Here is a 22,166-nt window from a genome sequence, read left to right as displayed (position 1 = left end):
GACATTGCCCAGGCTCTCCTTGCCCTATGCCATGTCCGAATATTGTCCAGATTCTCAAAGTCAATCCAAAAATAGACTTGAAATTCTTCTCTCATGAGAATCTGGTCATGATTTAAATGTAGTTAGAATTCTAGTTGCAAAGAATTTAAGTTGAAAGCTGGAACTCTTACCTTTAATACTTTGTATGCCTAAAACAATGGTTGGTTGGGTGATTAGAGAGAATTAATGGCAGGATTTAGGAGGAAAAGGAAAATTTACAGGACTGTTGGAGTTGAAAGACTATTTAGAAAATTAAAGAAGCAAATCCAGTCTGAATTAACACTTCATGGCTCGTTTATTGATCAAAGAGAATTTATTCACAGAGTTTTTCAAATACAAACAAAAAAAATAGCACTTTAAAATTTTTTAATACAAAATGAATATTGAAATAAATGTGGTACAGCACAGTACAATAATGAACAAAAGAAAGCAAGATCTAATGAATGGAAAATGTCTCTCATTACTCTCACTCCTTCAACTGAATTCTCTCCTACAGTGGATAGGAAGTTGCCTCTTTACTTCATAAGAATATCATAGCAGAAGCTACTCAAAGAGATCTTGAATATTTTTGAATAATATTGAAATACAAAGGCTTAACTCTATATGTCTGCATATGCAGGATATACAAAATACTGATAGAGTGGCTTATTGGTCCATTTATTAGGTTTAATGTATGCTTTATAAAGTGATAATACTGTATTTTAAGTGTACATTAAAAAGAAAACAGAGGAGTAATGCATTGCTGAACCTCCCATACAATCTGTGCAACAATGTCTATGTTTGTGTGTGGGCATGTGTGTGGATGCGCATGACTCGACTCTATGTGCTTTCAGAAGTGCCATGACCTACAGGGAACATCTGTGGGTTACCCTGCTTCCCAACATAATACTGTTTCTACTAGCCCTTTTAATTTTCTGAGTCCTCGTCTTTAAAAAAAAAAAAAACAACAAAGCTTTTGTTTGCATATATAGGTTTGTTCTGTGTGTGTATGTGATCTACATTAACAATACTCTGTGGAATAGAAATACTCAACACCCTGCAATATTTTTAGCCTTTGGTCCATTTTTCTCTATTTTTCCATGTTCGCTATTTCTTTTGTAAATCTTGCATAACCCTCTGACATTACATAATGTTTATCATACCACTGGGTTTCATTTCATTTGCACTGTATGGATTAGAGAACCACTATTCCACCTTTTAAAGTAGCTGGATGTTCGTTCTCTCCAGACCCCTTCGGTTTATCTTCTCCTCTGTTTACTCTTGGTGGCTCCATCTCAGTATGGGTACTGCTTCTGTTTCTTGCCTGAGAAGCAAGCCAGCCATGTGCACAGCAGCATGGCGGTGGCAGCACCTGCTCCCGTGCAATAGTAGGCCCAGCCAATCTCACACTTACCTAGGGACACAGGAGAGGGAGAGAAAACAGGCACAGATCAGGATGAATTTTCCAGATGCTCTATTATTTCTCCCAATGTGTATGAACCTGGTGTACTGAAGTAAAACTGAAATACCCATTAAAAAATGTGGCATACTCACCCAAATGGAATGATAACAAGTGCTAAAAGCTATCTCAAGACTAAAGAAAGCCATAATGGTTGTGTGCATTTCAAAAGGACCTCCCCCAGCTACCCTCCTGCTAGCTAAGAAGATACAAGATAGAGGCCTATTCTCTTCCACCAATGCCCACTCTTTTGGCTGAAGAAAAGGAGGAATGATAGCAATCAGGATAGAAGAGATGAAAGTACTAGTCCGAATTTAAATCATCCAAATTCATATGCACAATGAAAAAAAATCAAAATATAGATACAGTCTTTCTGCAAAGGGGCCACTCTGTGGAGGAGATCCATTTGAAGGATGATGTGGAAATGAATACTGCTATTTATATAAAGTTGCCAAATGACTTACATTCTACCTTTTGAATTGAAGAACAAAAACTCCCAGATTCTTCTGGGATCAATACTCCTCTTTAAATTAAAATGTCATCATATGTTCTCATAGAACATAATGAAAAGTGTTCAAATGAGCCCTGACCAGAGTTGGATTAGTACTACTGGTAATAATAGCACACCCACAATTCTAAAAATATAATTAGTAAAAGAAAACAGAAGTAGCTATTTTAATTTCAGAGAGAGCAGACTTCAAAGCAAAAAAAGTTATCAGGCACAAAGATGGGCATTACATAATGATAAGGGAGTGAATTTTTCAAGAAGACAAAATAATCCGTAATGTGTGTGTGCCTATCAACAAAGCATCAAATTACATGACACAAAACCTGATAGGAGAAACAGATAAACCCATTATCATAGTTGGAGACTTCAACACCATTCTATTGGAAACTGACAGATCCAGCAGGCAGAAAATAATCTGGAAGGACATAGTTGATATCAATCAACTGAATTGATTGACATCTAGAGTACTTCAACCAACAATAGTAGAATACACATTCTTCTCAAGGCCACATGGAAAATGCAGCAAAATTCTGGGTCTTATATAATACACACTTTAAAAACATTTAAAAGAATAGGAATCAACATTATCTATTCTTAGCCTACAATGTAATTAAACTAGAGACCAGTGACAGAAAGATCACTGGAAAATACGAAAATTTGTGGTGATTAAACAACACACTTCTAAACAACACAGGGCCAAAGAAGAAATCTCAAACAAAATTTAAAATAGTTTGAACTAAATGAAAATGAAAACACAACTTATCAAAATTTTACACAGCAATGGAAATGGTGCTTAGAGGGAAATGAATAGCATCAAATTATATATTAGAAAAGAAGAAAGATCTATAATCAATAATATAAGATTCTGCTTTAGAAAACTAAAAAAGAAGAACATATTAAACTCAATGTAAGCAGAAGAAAATAAATGAGTTAGAGCAGAAATCATTAACATTCTATGAGACCATCATTGCCCTAACACCAAAATCAGATAAAAATATTACAAGAAAACTACAAACCAGTATTTCTCATGAACAGAGATACAAAAATTCACAACAAGCTATCGCAAATTGAATCCAACAATGTATAAAAAGAAACACACAACCAAGTATAATTTATCCCAAATATACAAGACTAGTTCAGCATTCAAAAGTCAATTAATATACTGAGGTGCCTAGGTGGCTCAGTTGGTTAAGTGTCTGACTCTTCATTTTGACTTAGTTTATGATTTTGGGGTTGTGGGATCAAGCCCCACATCAGGAATCCATGCTTGGTGAGGCATCTGCTTGAGATTCTCTCTCTCCTGCCCCCCCCTTCTGCTTGCTCTCTCTCTAAAATAGGTAAATGAATCTTTTTTAAAAAGTTAATTAATATAATGTATCACATCAAAACACTAAAAGAAAAAAATCACAAGGTCATATTGATAGATGAAAAAAAGGGATTTAACAAAATCCAACATCCATTCATGATTTGAAAAAATCATACATTCATGATTAAAAAAATTCTCAGTGAACTAGGAATAGAGGGAAATTTTCTCAACTTGTCAAAGAATATCTAAAAACATTTACAGCTAATATCATACTTCATGGTGATAAACTTAAAGCTTTTATTTTCAGATTAATTTCCATTAGTACCTGTAAGACATTCAGGAGAATTTCGAGTGATTGCCATTTCAATGATGTTGATGAAACTGCTTAGATATGGTTAACATTAAACTTCAATAAGAAAGTCCCATAATTTATTAATATCTTCAGGGTAAACGAGATGGCAGAGGGAGACTGCTCCATTGTACTGTGTTGTGCCTTTCTCACAAAGCAAGGATGTTCCCTCTCACCACTCCTTTGCAACATTTTACTGAAGGCTGTTGCTAATGCAATAGGGCAGGAAAAGGAAATACAAGGTATACAGATTGGGAAGGAAGAAATAAAACTGTCTTTGCAGATGGCATGATTGTCTATATAGAAAATGTGAAAGAATCCACAAAACAACAACAACAACAACAACAACAACAAAACAAAACAAACAAAAAAACCACTCCTGGAACTAATAAGCAATTATAGAAAGGCTGTAGGACATAAGGATAATATACAAAAGTCAATCACTTCCTATATACCAGTAATGAACAAGTAGAATTTGGAATTCAAAAGATAATGCCATTTATATTAGCACCCCCCAAAATGAGATAATTAGGTATGAATCTAACAAAATATGTACAATTAGGTATAAATCTAATAAAATACATACAATATATGAGAAAATCTACAAAACTCTGATGAACAAAAATCAAAGAATTAGATAAATGGAGAAATATTCCATGTTCACAAATAGGAAGACCTGATAGTATCAAGATGCCAGTCCCTCCCAATTTGACCTATAGATTTGGTGCAATTCTATTCAAAATCTCAGAAAGTTATTTTGCAGATATTGACAAACTGATTCTAAAATTGTATAAACTGTATAAAGAGAGGCAAAACCCTCAGGATAGCCAACATAATACTGAACAAAATTCAATACAGTTGGAGAACTGATACTACTCAACTTCAAGACTTACTCTAAACCTCCAGTAATCAAAACAGGGTAGTACTGGTGAAAGAACAGACACATAGATGAATGGAACAGAATGGATAGGCCAGAAATAGACTCACATAAATATAGTTAACTGATCTTTAACAAAGGAACAGAGGCAATAAAATGAAGCAAAGACAGTCTTTTTAATAAATGGTGCTGGAATATCTGGACATTCACATGCAAAAAAGGAAAAAAAAAAAGGAAATTGGACATAGACTTTACAGCCTTCACAAATATTAACTAAAACTAGGTCATAGACCTAAATGTAATACATAAAACTACAAAACCTCTAAAAGATAACATAACAGAAAATGTAGGTAACCTTGAGTATGGTAATGACTTTCGATATAACACAATCCATAAAAAGCACAATCCATGAAAGAAATAATTGAAGGCTGAACTTCATTAACATTAAAAAAAAATTCTGCGCTGTGAAAAGCAGTGCTAAGAGAATGAGAAGATAAGCTACAGGCTGGGTGAAAATATTTGCAAAAGATATATCTGATAAAGGAATCTCATCCAAAATATACAAAGAACCTTTGAAATTCAACAATAAGAAAACAAACAACCTGATTTTTAAAATGAGCCAAAGATCCTAACAGACACTTTACCAAAGAAGATATACAGATGGCAGATAAACATATGAAAAGATGCTCCCCATATTATATGTCATAAGGGAAGTGCAAATTAAAATGAGATACCACTTCAGACTGATTTGAATGGCCAAAATCTGGAATACTGACACCACCAAATGCTGGTGAATATGTGAAACAAGAGGAACTCTTATACGTTGATGGTTGTGGAGGCCGAGAAAATTAAGGCCATTCCACCTTAAGTTCAGCATTAGCACAAGTACAGCCATCTCAGGCCCCTGTGAATAAGAGCTGAACTTTACTTTACTTCAGTTAAGCCCCATATTAGAAGGAAAACAGAGCTCAATGCCCGTGGCAGAAAGTCCCATATCAGAATGAGAACAGAGCTTAATGCCCTTGAAAGTCCCATATCAGAATGAGAACAGAGCTTAATGCCCTTGAAAGCCCCATATCAGAATGTAAACAGAACTTGAGGAATTCCTCTCCCCGCTTCTGGAGGTCCCCTAGACCAGCCCATAAAACTCAGCTAGAACCCACCTCGGGGTCCAAGTCCCTGCTCCGCTGTGTCGGGTATACTTGGACCCAAGCTCGAGCTTGTTAACAAACCCTCGTGTACTTGCATCGGGGTCGGCTCCTCGGTGGTTTCTCGGATTTGCAATCTTGGGCACAACAGTGTTAAGGATGCAAAATGGTACATTCAGTAATCGCACTCCTTGGTATTTACCCAAAGGAGCTGAAAACTTAAATCCACAAAAAATCTGCATATGGATGTTTTTAGCAGCTTTATCCAAAATTGCCCAAGCTTTAGAGCAACCAAGATGCCTTTCAGAGCCAGGACTCAAACTTGGGTTCTGTGTTCAAGAATAAGAAGTCATTGACCCAGAATATCCTATTTGAATGAACAAAATAGTTTCCTGCATTCATTAATCCTCCCTTCCTCAATTTTTTTACAGCATTCAAATTATTCTTTTTGTGTGCACAGTATGGAAGGCCTCTATATCTTTCATCGAACATTGTCTTTTCTGCTCTAATTTTAATCCCTCTTTTAGCCAGTTTTAGGATATTATCAGAAAATGCTTTAACAATATTTTTCCTTCCTTTTTTGCTATCATTTATACATTACAGTAGATATAAACACATAGATTTCAGTCATGCAACGCATAAGCCATAGATTGAAAACTATATCATTTTTTAAACAAGTCAGTCATTTTATCTTGTTCATTAGTAACTTTTCTCTTGAAAAATACAACGACTGTTAAATGTAGCATGCAATTTGACTTCATATCTTCTCTGAGGTTTACTGGAGGGGTAGTCAGCATGCAGCCCATGTACAGATAAAAGGTGAGATCAGGCAAAGCTAAGTGAGTCATTGGCTTGTGGTCATTATAAAGCAATAGCAGCAGGATTAAATCAAGAGTACACTACCCAGGGACATAGAAAATAGGCTATGTGCAGTCTTCACCCTAGGTGTCATCCTTGATTTCTCTCTCTCCATATCTAATAACAATTTAAAAACAGCAAACACGTATTGATTACTACTTGATCTGAACTGTTAGAAGAGCTTTACAGGGAGTAAATGTTAATGCATTTAATCCTCATAAGAACATGATGTGATAGGTACATTCAGATGGGAAAACTAAAGCCAAGAAAAATGCAATAATCTGCTCAAAGACTCATCCTTAGTAAGTGGCAAGTCCTTTGCCCCTCTCCAAAATTTATCTTCTGTGCTACTGCTCCTCAGATGCCTGCAGCACCCTCATGAAATCTCATCTGCCATCACTGCTTTCCTGTCTCCCTGTTTCTGCTTATGCTATCACCAACAGCAAAGCAGACAGCTACCTTCTTAAAGATAAATCTTAAGGCACTGCCTTACTTAAACTTTTCAAATGAATTGTCAAACACCCAATCTCCTTCCAATGGCCTATCAGGCCTTGAATGATGATATCTGCCTACTTTTCAAAACTCATGACTGACTTCCCTCTTGTCCACTTTCAGACATATTGTCTGCCTTCTCTAGACCTCATGAGGCTTGTTGCTGGCTTGGGTGCTTCATGTTCATTATTCTTTCTACTCAGAAAGTTCTACTCCAGATCATTAGACAGCTGGCTCCTTCTGAAATGGCAGCTCTGTAAAGATATGTCCCAGCCCCCACCTACTTCATCAAAGTCACACTATTTCTCTACCTCACTTTATTGCTTTTGCAGCACCTACCATGGTTTGTAAATTGTGTGTGTGTGTGTGTGTGTGTGTGTGTTTAACTTCAGTCTCTTCCACTAGAATGAAAATTTCAATTAGGGGAGACATTTGCATGTTTTCTTCTCTACTCTACCCCTACAAAAGTGCCTGTCTCATAGCAGGTACTCACTAAATAAACGCTGAATGAAAGGCAAGGAAAAGGAGGAACAGAAAGAAAGGAAACAAAGTAGGCAAATAGCTAGTCCCTGGAAAACAGAGTAAATCTGGAATTTTATTATATAGATAACTCTAGTCCTGTTTTGACACAGAACTTTCAGAGAGAAGTTCCCAAACCAACTTTATAGCATTTACAGAGTGTGTTAAATTTAACAGGTTAATAGATCCTGAAAGATTACATCTCCACGGCAGGGTAGGTCTCACTGGCACAGTGACCTCCATCAAAACAGACTCAGGAAGTATTTTTTCAAGAGTAACAGAGTCCCGTTCATGGACCAAATTTTCTGGTAACCATCTACAAATGTGGCTGGAGAATAATCTCCATTTTTAATTATTCTTTAGCTGGATTAAATAAATCTAGGAGGGAGAATTAATAGGTCGCAAAGAGATGGCAAGAGGTTTAGAACCTTTCAAGAAGCCAGCAAAATTTGTGGGCTATCCATTCAGCCTGGGGCTCATAACATGGAACACGATTGTTCATTAATAACAAGGTATTGACCTACACACAGTTCTGTGACCTAACAGGAAGAGCAGAGTACATAATTCTTTATTAATTATTGACACTTATTCAAGAAAAAGTAACTGGTGAGGGCAATTATTTGAAAATAGTCCATGTGACAGTGGCCATGTATACTAAATAAAGATGAAAAGAAGTTACTAAATAATTGACCACTGAGGACCCAGGAGAGAGAGAGAGAGAGAGAGAGAGAGAGAGAGAGTGTGTGTGTGTGTGTATTTTTTTTGCCTCCAGGGAAGTCAACAGAAAATAGGGGTTCTTAACTGGCAAAGCTGGGAGCAGACCATATAGATATTCTATCTAATTCCTTTATACCCCTTAGGCGATCCTGAGTTCTCACCCTTAGCTTCTGATCGTGCTCTTCTCCTAACAGCTTACCCTTGCGACCCTCTGCAGAGGACCCATGAGAGTGGAGCCACATTGCCCCAACTCTCAGAGAGCTTAAGGGCCCTTGGTGTGGCCAACAGCCACTATACAGAAGTATGAAAGCCGGCTTTCTCACCTCCAGGGGAGACAGACTGTCTGGTGGAATGAATGTTCCAGAGCCCCAGTGAGTTCAGACTGAGGCCGGGACCTCACCTCGAATTGTACCCTTCACATTTACTCTTTTACTACTTTACTTCCCATTTCCTTACTGGTTTCTTGAATATGAATCCTCATCTAAGGATCTGTTCTGGGGAACCTGATTTAAGACAAGAGCAAGGGAACAAAATCTTTCTTGCTTTATCTTTTTCCTAATAAAGGTCTGTGAGGTCTTCGTTGTTAGAGGTTTAACCACCCCACCCACCTACCCACCCCACCCAGGCCCTGTCATCACTGAAAGACCCACAGAACAGAGCCTTGAGTGAGGTGGGACACAAAGACAAAAGAAAAACATTTACATGTCCTTACTACTTATAACTTGGCAAAGTCCTTGAAACAGGGAAAGTGACCTTCCTCTGGGAGCTCAGCTGCCTCAATGTTAATACTTTGCTAGGGGCAAAAGGCAAACTTAGCTTAAATTCTTCCAACCCTCCAGGATCCAGGGAATCTCCTTAAACACATAAAAATTTCTTTGGAAACTTCCTTTATCTCTACCCCTCAAGATATATGTTGGCAATCATCCCCCAAGCATACCCCATTGATATACATCTGAAGGGTCTTGTGACTGGGGTTTTACTAAACAGTAATAAATGACCTTTTCCTAACAATAGCTAGCCTTCTCAAGGTCCTGGAAACGTTGCCTCCAAAATTCCTTACAGACTTACACTATCCCTAACACACTATCCACTTGAAAGTAAATAATCGGCCACTCACAACCCCAGGGCAGCTCTTTCTGCCCACGGATCCTATCCCTGTGCTTTAATAAAAACACCTTTTCCCACTGAAGATGTCTCAAGAATTCTTTCTTTCTTTTTTTAAAAAAGATTTTATTTATTTATTCATGAGAGACAGAGAGAGAGAGAGAGAGAGAGGCAGAGACACAGGCAGAGGGAGAAGCAGGCTCCATGCAGGGAGCCCGATGTGGGACTCAATCCCTGGACTCCAGGATCAAGCCCTGGGCCAAAGGCAGGCGCTAAACTGCTGAGCCACCCAGGGATCCCTCAAGAATTCTTTCTTAACCATTGGCTCTGAACCCCAACATTTCCTACATCATTCACACCAGATGTCTAGACTACTATCTTCCTGGTGGCAAATCCAACTCCATGTCTTGGTAAGTATGTGTGTATTATTTCTAATAATTGTTTCTGGAGCCCTTCTTGTTTGTGTCATAAAACATATAGTCAACTCATCAAACCAGCTATTTATCAGATGAAAACAGAAAGGAGGCTAAATGAAGTTATTTTAAAAGTGTGCCATAAGAAAAGAAAATGTTTGAGGATATCAATTGCCACTAATTACTCATACATGCAAATTTATGTACATAATCTATATATTTTGTGATTTAAATCCAGCAATGGGTTCAGATCCAAAATAAGCAACTAATGTTCAGTGTGATTTATGAAAAAATCTTCTATTTCAGATATGAAGACTTCCACTTAGTAATTCATAAAATACAGAATCATTAAATCAATATGGACTTATCCTGGTATTTAGATTTTTTATTTATATTTTTTAGAAATATACCTAGCCCATCAAATGACCCTCAAAAGAATATACAAAAAAGCACACACACACACACACACACACACACACACACACACACACACACAAATATCTTTTGAGAAGCAGGAGATGGTGAATATCAAATATCAAGATGATATTGGTAAGATCAAGATGTGTCAATAGGATTTAGGCAAAACTACAGGAACATTAAGTCTGACTCTTGATTCCCTTTCTCCCATTCTTCCTTTCTCCCTCAATTCGCTCATTGATTCAACAAATATTTATTAAGTGTCTATTTTGACTAGGAATTGTTGGGCTGGCGAGACTGGGGACCTCAAAACGGCGGACCCCAGGCCAGCAACCTCCCAATAATGCCGCCTTGCAGCCCTACCCCTATCTTCCCACAGAAAACTCTTTATAGACTCCCCTGCGGTTTTCCTGGCCCGCGACTCCCGCTCTCTCCCTCCCCTGTGGGCCGTGGAACCTCGCCCACGAGCGCGGCCCATTAAAAGCCTGTTTTGACCAACTTTTGCCTTGACTCTCTATTCCATTTCACTACCGATCGGATTAAACCTGACAGGAATCACTGGGTGCTGGGGATTTTGTTGCAAACAAGATAAAAGCAGTCCCTGCTATCAAGGAGTTCTGTCTAGTCAAGGAAGTACTAAACAATAATTATGCAGATAATTATATAATGATAATCAAGGCATGTGCTTTTAAGAAAAAAAATTTCAGGATGCCAAGACAGCAAATCACAAGGGATCTTTAGAGTGTGGTCAGTGAAATCGAACCTTAAATTAGAAATGAAATATATATTGAGACTGGAAAAAGAGCAGGCGCCAGCCAAGTAGAAATGGGAGAGGGCAGAGAAGAGTGTACCTGCACTTGGGGACTGAGAAATGGAGAAATATGGGCAAATTTAGCTCTTGTTCAAGTATTGCTCAAGAAAGAAATAATGCCACTTGGGGTGTAAGCAAGAGATGGGGCTGGGTATGAACATCTCCAGAGTTTGATCTCTCCAGAATTTTCACCTGTACTAGTAGATAGAAATGTAAGCTGTGGAGGCCGAGAAAATTGAGGCCATTCCACTTTAAGTTCAGCGTTAGCACACGTCCAGCCATCCCAGGCCCCTGCCAAGAAGAGCTGAAATTTACATTACTTCAGTTACAGGAAAAAAACAAAAGTTTACAGCTTAATGTCCTAGAAAGCCCCACAATAGAATAAAAACTGAGCCCAAGCCAAGGGCAGGAAGCCCCGATTAGAATGAGAACAGAGCTCCATGCCCTTGAAGGCCCCATATCAAAATGTAAACAGAACTTGAGGAATTGCTCCAGCCCTTCTGGAGGTCCCCAGACCAGCCCTTAAAACTAAGCTAAAACCCACCTCGGGGTCCAAGTCCCTGCTCCGCTGTGTCGGGTGTACTTGGACCCAAGCTCGAGCTTGTAAATCAACCCTCGTGTGTTTGCATCGGGGTCGGCTCCTTGGTGGTTTCTCGGATTCGCAATCTTGGGCACAACAAAGCTACTCAACATTTGTCAATAAATCCTGAGCACCCACTGTATGTGTTGCAATGTTACAGGAGCCAGAGACTCAGCAGTAAACAAGACAGGGTCGTTGGTCTAACAAGGTTTATGTTCTAGTAAGACTGATTCTCAAGTCACTCACATCACTTGCTTTATTTTGAAACTATCCCTTGTATATTCTACACATATATTTTGTATAAGTTCAGTTGGATGAAATTGACCAGATACAGAGGGATTTTTTTTCATGAAACATAAATATAAACACAAAATATCTAGAGTTCATGAGAGTTCTGAGATTTTCCAGCTTGCACTCTGGACACACTGTACCTTGAATTTCTCCAGAGGAAAAAGAAAAGTAGATTTTTTTTCCTCTTTGAGCATGATTTCATTGTTAAAACCCCCATGCTCAATGTAAGAAATTAGCACCATGTTTTACAATAATAAGAGGAAAAAGTCTTTTTGAGTACAGTAGGCTATCAGGAAAGTTTATATGTTTTAAACAGCATGATAATCCCTGAGTAGTAACAGGACTAAATGAAACCAGGAAATGCAGGACCTTTCTTCCAAGCTCCTCCTCCCTCTCCCCAAGCCGTGGCAATAAATGCTTGTTATGATAATGCAAACAAAAAGCATTTTACTAGAGGGCAAGTTCTGTCTGTGATCCTTTCAGGAAATTAGAGAAGCAAATCTGTTTAAACTCTCCCTTTTGCTCTGTGTAATGCTCCATCAGACAGGACTCCAAGCTTGCTTGGTTGGCAAATTGCTGCTTTCAACAATGGGGAATACTATTCTTGACAGATAAAACAGAGGTTAATGGGCAGAAGGCAGCAAACCACAGCCACCTGCTAAGTCAATAGGAAAAGATGCTGTGGCGGCGTTCCAGGGCAGCGAGGAGATGGGGTGCGAGAGGTGTGTCTGGTGTTTTCGGAGAGGCTCAAGTTCATTTCTTTTTGTCCAGCTTTGGTCAGGAATAGAGACAGAAGAAAAAGTAGAAAGAATCCAGCCTCACTGTTAGTTAACAATGGAATTCCAGAGGTCTTTTCATCTTTGGAGGAAATGGCAGTTTAACATCTGCCGCAATAATTGGTGTCATTAACATTACAGAACCTACTATGGGCCACCACGCCTCCTCTACTCTGGTAGCTTGGTGCTCAGTACAATGCCCAGGCCACAGCGGATGATCAATATATGTTCATGGCATGAATGAGTATCAGACACAGTACTTGGGCTGAGAAGAGGAATCTGAAGTTAATAACGAGTGTTAACTCGTCACGTATACAGATTGCGAGCCAGGTGTCATCTCACTTCATCATTTTTGCCTCTGATGCTTTCCAGAAATCAGAGAAGCAAATCTGTATGTATTTTCCCAGAGTTCTTCCCACTGTGAGGATGTAGAAATGGAGTTCCATACAAGGTAAGTAATTTATTTAGTATCTCAGGTAAATGGTGAAGCTTCAACTTGAACTTGGGTCAGACTCTGATCCCAGAACTTTCTCCTGTGCTCAGATAAGGTAGTAGGGTGTTCTACATCAAATGCATTTTCCCCGTTTGTTAGATAGTACTTGTCTTTGTTAGAACTTACACGCCAACAAGAAATATATTTTACTCCTTTGAATTCGTGGGTCTCCTTAGAAGACTCCACGTCCCTGTGTCCACCTTGCACAATTCTAGTTATTAAAGGCCTACCTTTGACTAACTTGGTACCCAATTCCTGAGGTGACAGAACCAAACCAGCACTCTCTGGGCAACCCCATCTCTTCTAGACAATGTGGATAACTGATTCTTCCTCGATGTGAACCTGGCTATGAACATGCCCCAAGCTGTGTGTTTAGACCCTTCTTGGGGTGCTGTCAGTAAGCCCTCAGCAGGCTGGCAGGAGCCATCATGCCATCCTCACCCCTATGCAGAGATGTGGCCACAGTGCCACCCACTGCTTACACTGTTGCTGTAGCACAACACAAAACATGGTAGCTCAGCAGTCCCATCCTCTCACTGATGTGATCTGACACACAACTCCATGTGTGCCTGGCCTTCCTTCCTGGGCTCTGCATTTGAACCCGAGCTCCACCTCTTCCCAGCTTCTTTCTTTCTTTACTGATCACTGCTATGTTCCCAGACTTGTGGCCACAAGGGCCCGAGTTCAGATATAATAAAACCACTGACTGCATTTATCAAAGGAGAATATCTTTCCTCTCTGATATTTTAAAATTTTCACTATGTTAAGATACAAATGCACAGCCCATGTAGAAAAGAAGCAGACATTTTCAATTTCATCCTGTTTGCCATATAAATAATGAGGGCTGGCAGGTGGAAGGATCAGAGGAGAGACAAAGATTTTTGTCCTCTTAAAAACCCGCCCAGAAGTTTGATATGTCTTGCTTCTCTTGAATAAATTCCTTCATGTCTCTTCATATTCAGACCATCTTGTCTGCATACACATTAACAACAACAACAACAAAACTCCCAAAACAATCAAGAACAAAAAGAATCTGTCACAGGACCCATTCCATTTGCTCCTTTGTGAGTGACCCAACAAAGGTGTCACTGGTGAAAAAAGAAACAAGTTTCAAACCTTCCGCCTAAAACATACAAAAGCTTTAATTCAAATGTTTAAAAGAACAAGTGGCTAAAATGATACCTTGTATGACTGAAAAGAGAAGAATGCTCAATCTTGGTTGTGGGGGTAAAAAACGGAGAAATAAAAAGACTGAGGAAGGGCAGCCCGGGTGGCTCAGCGGTTTAGCACCGCCTTCAGCCCAGGGCCTGATCCTGCAGACCCAGGATTGAGTCTCCTGTCGGGCTCCCTGCATGGAGCCTGCTTCTCCCTCTGCCTGTGTCTCTGCCCCTCTCTCTCTGTGTCTCTCATGAATAAATAAATAAAATCTAAAAAAAAAAAAAAAGACTGCAGAAGAAAGTATGCCTCTTTCTCAAGCTCCCATACTTGTAGTCCATCTGTTCATCACTCGAAGTATAAACTCACATTGCTTATCAGGGCTGTCCTGTATACAGCTGCAGGGATTTATTTATTTATTTATTTATTTATTTATTTACAGATTTATGCATTTATTTGAGAGAAAGAGAATGAGCAGGAGGGGCAGAGGGAGAGAGAGAGAGAGAGAGAGAGAAAATCTCCAGCAGACTCCCCACTGAGCACAGAGCCTGACGTGGGGCTCCATCTCACCACCCTGAGATTATGACCTGAATGGAAACCAAGAGTTGGACAGCGCTACCCAGGCGATCAGGGCCCCAGTTATATATTCTGTGTACCCCATGGGGATGTGCTCTATGGTTTCTGCAAGCAGATCTGGGGCACGCACACACCCTGTTAGTACTTCCCCAAAAATAGATAATGGGGAGGTATGTGTAATGTGAGAATCCCTTAAATCCTAAGCACTGAATGTCCCAAAACATCCTAGCAAGGGGTGGCCATGTTGACACCTCAAATTCCAGAGCAGTACCACAGTGGGTGGGCACTGTGTTTCTCTTCAAGGACTGTGGCTTTTGACTCAAATAGAGTAGGCTGACTGTATCCACCTGTTATCTCCCTCATTCCCAGGTTCAGGATACTGAATAGTAGGACCTGAACTCTCTGGAAATTGAATGATATCTCTTCCCCCAAACACAGAACATGCCTCATTGAATAATGATCTAGCTCTGAGCACTGGAGTCACTTAAACAAAAAAGAGGAGGCAAGAAATGTCTTAACAGATCCTTCTATCTTCTTTGTTTACACTACTTTCTCCACAGAGTTAATCAGGATGTTAATAATCAGAATATAAAATGTAAATAAATAAATAAATAACCGAATCAGAAGCTGAAGGCCCCCCCCCCCAACACACACACACAAAAGATAAAATGCAGACATGTCCATTGGTAAGAACTGAGATACTTAAGCCATGGCATTAGTAAGGATTTTCACCACCATGTGTGTCAAAGGGAATAGGGATTTACTCTCTGAAAAAGATAAGATAGGCATCTACAAAGAGCCCATAACAGCATCATATCTAAGGAGATATGTTATGGGTAAGTTTTATTTCTCCGTTTTTTACCCCACAACCAAGATTGAGCATTCTTCTCTTTTCAGTCATACAAGGTATCATTTTAGCCACTTGTTCTTTTAAACATTTGAATTAAAGCTTTTGTATCATAAAATAGTATGAAATGTTAAATGAAGGGCCTAGTGTGCAGAATACAGGTGTCCAGGTGAGGAGGAAGTGGAGCACCAACTCCATCTGCTCCAGGACGTACCAGGCCAAGACCAGAGCAGCACTGATGCCTGATGCCTTTTCATCCACAAAGTGCCTCCAGGCTAGAGGTTGTATATGGTTCGCCATGGGAAACAACACTTCCCACTGAAATCCAGCCGATATACAGATTTTACATGAGCAAAGCATATGCTCCATAAGAAAAACCCACAGAAAGTTTATGTACCATCAAAGTCATCCCTGGCAAGTCAGGCTGTGAGTGCTTGAGACAGAAGGACATGGCAGGAGGACGCAGGGTCAGGAGCAAGGAACTCAGAGGCAGAGCTCAGAGGCAGAGCCTCAAGGGCAGAGGCTTTTCTACATTCGAAGCCTTGTCAAGAACCAGTGCATCACACCTCCGTTGCTGTGTCCTCGTGACTTTATCTTTTCTTCCCTCCTCCTCTTCCCGCCTAGCATATTGCAGCATTACAGATTTTAGAGCAAAGGGACATTAGAGAAGGACCATCTAAGGCAAGGGTTGAAAACCTTTTTCTGGGAAGGGCCAGGTAGTAAATCTTTTAGGTCAAAAGCAGCCAGAGACACCAAGTAAGCACTCAAGCATGCCTGCGTTCCAATAAAAGTTACTGAAAAACAAGCAGGATGGATTTGTCGCGCGGCATGCTCACACCCTTGACATCGGTCATCTCCTGTATTTTGCCAATGAGGATACTGTAGCTCGGGAGACAAAAGTCCCCTTCCCTGGTCTCTTGAATGTGTTTTCTTCAGTAGGAGAGCTTTCTCTTTGTTTAGAATTTTGAATTTCCAGGTTCCAATCTAAAGCAGGGTGCTGATGCTGGGTTATTCTTAACCAAAAATTTAGTCCTGGACTATCTGGGTAATAAGTATGTCCACCACATCATTACCTACCTGTACTTTAAAGTCAAATTCACAAAGCCAAAGCAAATAATTATAACGTTGGGGGAGGGGGGGATACACCAACAATCTCTTTTACCAACAAACCAGTGGAACAGATGTACTTTGTGTCAATATAAATAAATCCTCAGTGTGAAAACAACTCTAAATCTCTAGATAAAAAATGAACAGATAGACAGAATGTTGTGTACCCATTTAATGGAGTATTATTCAGGCCTAAAAAAGGAATGAAATTTGGCCACACACTACAACATGGATGAGCTCTGAAGATATCATGCTAAGTGAAAGAAGGCAGATACAAAAGGACAAATACTGTAGGATTCCATGTATGTGAGGTACTTTGAATAGGCAAATTCATAGAACGGTGGTTACTAGGATCTGGCAGTTAGAGATAATGGAGAGTTATTGTTTACTGGATATAGATGCTGTTTAGGATGATGGAAGAGTTCTGGAAATAGGAAATAGTGATGATGGTTGCACATTGTGAATGTACTTAATGCCATTGAGTTGCACACTTAGAAATGGTTGAAATGATAAATTTTATGTTACATACATTTTGGCACAGTGTAACAAAAAAGGAGCTGTGTTATGTGGAGGTAGAAAACAGAGTAGAGATGGGTTAATCAGAGAAACAATCCTGGAAGATCAAAATAATAGACATTCGGGTGATTTTGCACAGGAAAGGTGGCTTCACTTCCTCTCACACCAAGACTGTCAGGCGTGTTTCCTGATCCTACCACACTGAGCCTGTTTATTGTTTTTCCTGCCCATCAGATCCATTCTGGGTCCTTCCTCTTAACCTCTGCACTGATTCAAGGTCCTGCATCACCCCATCCTGAATTCTGGTAAAAACCATTTAACTGTGAAACAGGTCGCAAATATGCTCTGCCTATGTAGCAGGCCTGTGCCACAAAGGGATGTAAAAGAAAATAACGACCCTGGTGCTTCTAGAAATATAATCGAATTTCAGCTTAAGTGTCATAATATAGGGTAAGTGTATCTGAATTCTTATGATCACACCAATCAAATGGACCTCTGTTCTGCGTCCCGGTAAATAATTTTGTTAAGATAAACATTTGCAAGATTTATACATAAAAAAATGGTTTTCCCTCCGTCCTGCCTGGCCATCTGAGTCTCTTTAGCACAGAGACTTAATTTTATTAATCTTTGTTATTAATCTCTGCTCTTAGCACCAAATCCATCCTGAAAGTTTCACTAGAGATAATGCCATCGTTAAGGTGATAAGGTGCACACATTGGCTCTAGATACACAATGTACACTGGTGGCCTTTGTGATCATGCTGTCAACTGACACAGAATCTGCTCTCCATGTGGGGGGAGGCTGAGGTCACCAGTGGTGTTTATTCAGCATATGGTGACAGAGTATCCTTTAGTTTCTGTCTATCGCTGCTGTTTATAAAGGCCGGAATGACCTGAAATTCAGCTCCTCTGACTCATAAATGGCCCCAAAAGATAGTGTGAAAGGACCTAGACTCTCTCTGATTGCTAGTCTTCAGTGTAGCCTGCAGCTGTGGCCAATTTTCCAGCAAATCCACATGAAGAGTTGCCGCACTCCATTCTGATAGCATTTTATCTGCCCTCCTCTGTTGGTCAGGCTTCCCTTGCCATCAAGCAGCCTCTGAATAGCCTCTCTATATCCAGTTAAATGGAAATGGGCTGCAGCAAGCATGGCTTTGAGCTTGGTTCTGCCCTCCATCTAAGAGGTTTTCCTGGATGATCCCTCCTTATGTGTCAGGTGGCTGCTTGGGGACAAGCCTAATCCAATTTGGTCAAGCACAACCTTGAGACTTTCTGGTAAATTACAGCAAATGTTGAAAAAGTGTGAGGGATGGTGTCTGGTAACCACTCTCCTACAACCTCATTTCCAGTTTAGAATGAAAACAAGTCTCAGACCAAATGCTGCTACACAGAGATGTTCAAGAAACAGTTATCAAAAAGCAGACACAAATCAGGTCATCAGCCTTTTCTGGAAGCTAGTCAAAGCCTAGTTAGCTCTCTATCCTTTAAGTGTTTGGAAATACCACTTTGCATGAGGGAACCACTGGAGCGATGTTTTAGGGCAGGATTTGATTCCCTTTGGCAACAAAGAACCAGAAATCCTCCACATAAATACTGGAAATTGAGCTTTTTAGGGATGATCAAGCCTTGGCTGCCATTCCTAAGGGCAGCAAACACATAGCTGGAATGCTTTAGTGAAGCTGTACCAGTTGTTAAAAATCCTAAAATATGTCCCTCTGGGTACTAGTGGGTAAACATCCACTTCTCCAAGTTCCCCAAGTGTCCTTTCTCTGTCTCTGAGAACTCTAGAGAATGCTTGCCTCATGTTCCAGCAACCAAAGAGTTAGTGCCTGGCAGAGCAGGGTCCCTAGGGAGTCTGCTCTAGTGCTGTGGCCAGGATGTGTTTTAGTTTGGATTGGTTAGGGCCTACGAAAAATTGGCTGCTACATATTTTTCATATCACTGGGACTTAGAATAATGGCTGTATGCCTGGATGGATGTTTCCATCCCTTCACACAAGGATAGGGGGTATCTTTAACTCTTTGGGTTAATCCACAATCCTGAATGTCTTTAATCTCATTGGTAGAAACCCATTTTTAACATTTATCATGTTAATTAGTAAGATATTAACTCCACCAATAAAAATCCATTTCTGATATTGCTACACTAATAGCAAAGCTTCTGGTTTTGGTTGAGATACGGATAACAGAGCACTGTGCTAGCAGCCCTGAGTATCTGTTCTGGAGGATGCACCTGAGTAGTGACTTCTCCTAGCTGATACACATCTCACTCTTTTTATCCCAAAGCATTTTCAAACGAATCACAGGCATTATAACAGTGATGTCAAGAACTATCAAGAGTCTGAGATTTTACTCTACTTGCAAGCTAGCAAATTAAACTGCCACAATTTCACAGATGCTAGAAAAGCCAGGAGACTCCCAAGTCAGAGATGGAGGTGTACATCACTCACAGCACAGGAAGCAGCTTGAGCTTCACATTTGCACCCATCCCCTTGCCTCCCACATTGCACGGGGGCTGATGTGGCAAACTCAGTGAGTTTGGGCCACAGTTGAGGAATCCCATGCTTAGGGAACCCCAATTTCTTAAAATAGGCTGCAAACAAATCTGCCCAAATTTTGCCCCAGAGGGAGACATTATCTTCATTACACTAAACAAGAAACAAACTTGTCCTCTGCTCCAGAACGATTCAATACCTTCCAAGGCTGCTCATTATACAAACATCTTTGACAAGATAGTTCAGAACCAAAAGCTCTTGGGACACGCCGAAGAGCTGTCTCCTGATAATGGCACCAATGAAACGGACTAGCAGTCTAAGTGGAAACATATTCAATTCACTAGGAAGGTTGAACACTCATTTTTACAATATGATTTCAAAGTAGAATTGGTATATGGGAGCATCTATTTGCAATAATGCTTACTGTAAGTACGATGTTTCCCCTACAACATCCCTCTGACAAACACCTCCACAGGTAATGAAATCAAGTCAAAAGGGTTCAGTGGCTCTCTAGTTTCCTGGGATGGGATGTGTGTGTGTGTGTGTGTGTGTGTGTGTGTGTGTATTTGAGGATTGTTTGGCAGGGAAAGTCTAGAGATCAAGTTTCTCAGCTTCCTAATGTCACACTTCCAAATGTGGTTTAGCAGAGATTCTAAGTCTTCAGGTGTCAGGAACGTATTTGAATACTGTATGAAAGCTTTGAATAAATTCTCCAGAAAACAACATGTACACATAGCCATATAAAATTTGCACATAATTTCAGTGGGGTCAGAAATCTCTGAAGCCTATTAATGGACTTTGGACCCTCGAATGATCTGAATATATCAATCCCCAGAACAAGGCTTATTGAAACACTGAACTCATTTACCAGTGTCATCAAAATATCCAGTTGCCAAACCAAAGTAGCTTACTATCCAGATATCATGTAGCTGATATTCTTGGCTATCCAAAACATGACCCCAAATCAGGAAATAAGGAAAAATAAAACTGCCCAGAGCATACAAAAATCAGTACTTCAAAGATATATGGTGCACGCAATAGAGCTGAACTGTGTTCAGAGAAAACAGGAGAGCACCAGGTGGAGGGGCAGAGGTTGAGAGTATCTTAAGTCAATTCTGCACTGAACACAGAGCCCAGTATAGGGCTCCATCTTGCAACCCTGAGATCAGGACCTGAGCCTAAACCAAGAGTTGGATGCATAACCAACTGAACCACCCAGGTGCCCTGGACTGTATTCCTTGAAAAGCATGATTTAAAGGTGGTTTATTATGATTTAGAAAGCATACAAACCAGATGTGAAGAAATGAGAGAAATCCATGATTAATAACTGCAGTGAATAATTGCTGACAGTGGGACATAAAACTTTCGCAAAACAACAAAAAGCTAGAAAGAACTCAATTTTTTCACTCTTGGTTATTTGGTTATTTAGTGTAAAGTTAAATCATTCTACAAAGGCCCATGACTCTTAGTTATGACTCCATCTGAGTCATGAGACCACAATCGCTAATGATTTTTTTAAAAGACTTTTAAAGACTTTTTTATGTTTCATGTATTCTGGCTAAATGAAGGATTCTGGCTATGATACATCTACATCCTCAAACTGTTTCAACATGATTAAAATAGGAAATATGTTGACCTTTCAGGCAGGAAGGAAGAACTAATGGTTACTGTAGGTCTTCCATGTTTAAAGGGCCTTGCACTCTCATCACATTTAATCCTTTCAACGGGCCTGTGAAATAGGGATTGTCATTCCCTTTTAGAGAAATTCTGAGAGGCCAAACCTGTCCAGAATCAACCAGCTAGAAGAGAGTGAAACTGGGATTGAAACCAGTCCGCGCTTTTCCCATTAACTATTCCTTTGAGGGGGGAAATTCATTACTCTGGAATAATCCATTCACATGGAATTTCATGAAAAGATCTCATAAATTAGTTTTGCTCTACAAATTCTCTACATTAATTAGTTTTTGTCAACATTCCAACAGGTTAAAAATCAGATTAGAAGTCAGTTGAGCCTTTTGATGACTTTGTTGTGTTTTTGGTCTTATTCTAAAACACTTTTGATGCGTTGTTAATCAATAATGCTTACATGTAGCCATTTCTTAACAGAAGACCCACTAACAGAGGCAAAAATACACAGGTTACAAAACACATGAGTTCTCAATTCTGGGGCAGAAATATTTCTCCTGAGATTAAGAACCATAACATCAAGATTTGAAAGAACTCTAACATTCATGTAGACAAATCTCCCAGCAACAACACTGGAAGGTCTTTCTTCAGTGTTCCTATTTAATAAGAGAATGTTCTAAGAAATCTGTGACAAATCTCTCAACTATAAT

The 22,166-nt window shown here is 39.7% G+C and overlaps 1 protein-coding gene across 5 annotated transcripts in view; it reads right to left on the bottom strand.

Annotated features, from left to right (window-relative positions):
* Nucleotides 1–315: 315 nt before the first annotated feature.
* Nucleotides 316–22,166, bottom strand: part of LHFPL6 (LHFPL tetraspan subfamily member 6) — a 237,010-nt gene continuing 215,159 nt past the window's right edge. For all 5 annotated transcript variants that reach the window (XM_072797272.1, XM_072797276.1, XM_072797273.1 and 2 more), the window contains one exon: nucleotides 316–1,432. In XM_072797272.1, coding sequence (XP_072653373.1) covers nucleotides 1,314–1,432 — 119 coding nt within the window. In that variant the 3' untranslated portion in view covers nucleotides 316–1,313. The remainder of the gene's footprint in view (nucleotides 1,433–22,166) is intronic.

This window comes from Canis lupus, chromosome 24 (genome assembly GCF_048164855.1).
Source record: "Canis lupus baileyi chromosome 24, mCanLup2.hap1, whole genome shotgun sequence".
Classification (NCBI taxonomy): domain Eukaryota; kingdom Metazoa; phylum Chordata; class Mammalia; order Carnivora; family Canidae; genus Canis; species Canis lupus.
Note: the sequence above shows the minus strand (reverse complement) of the source record. Positions and strands in the feature narration are given on the sequence as shown.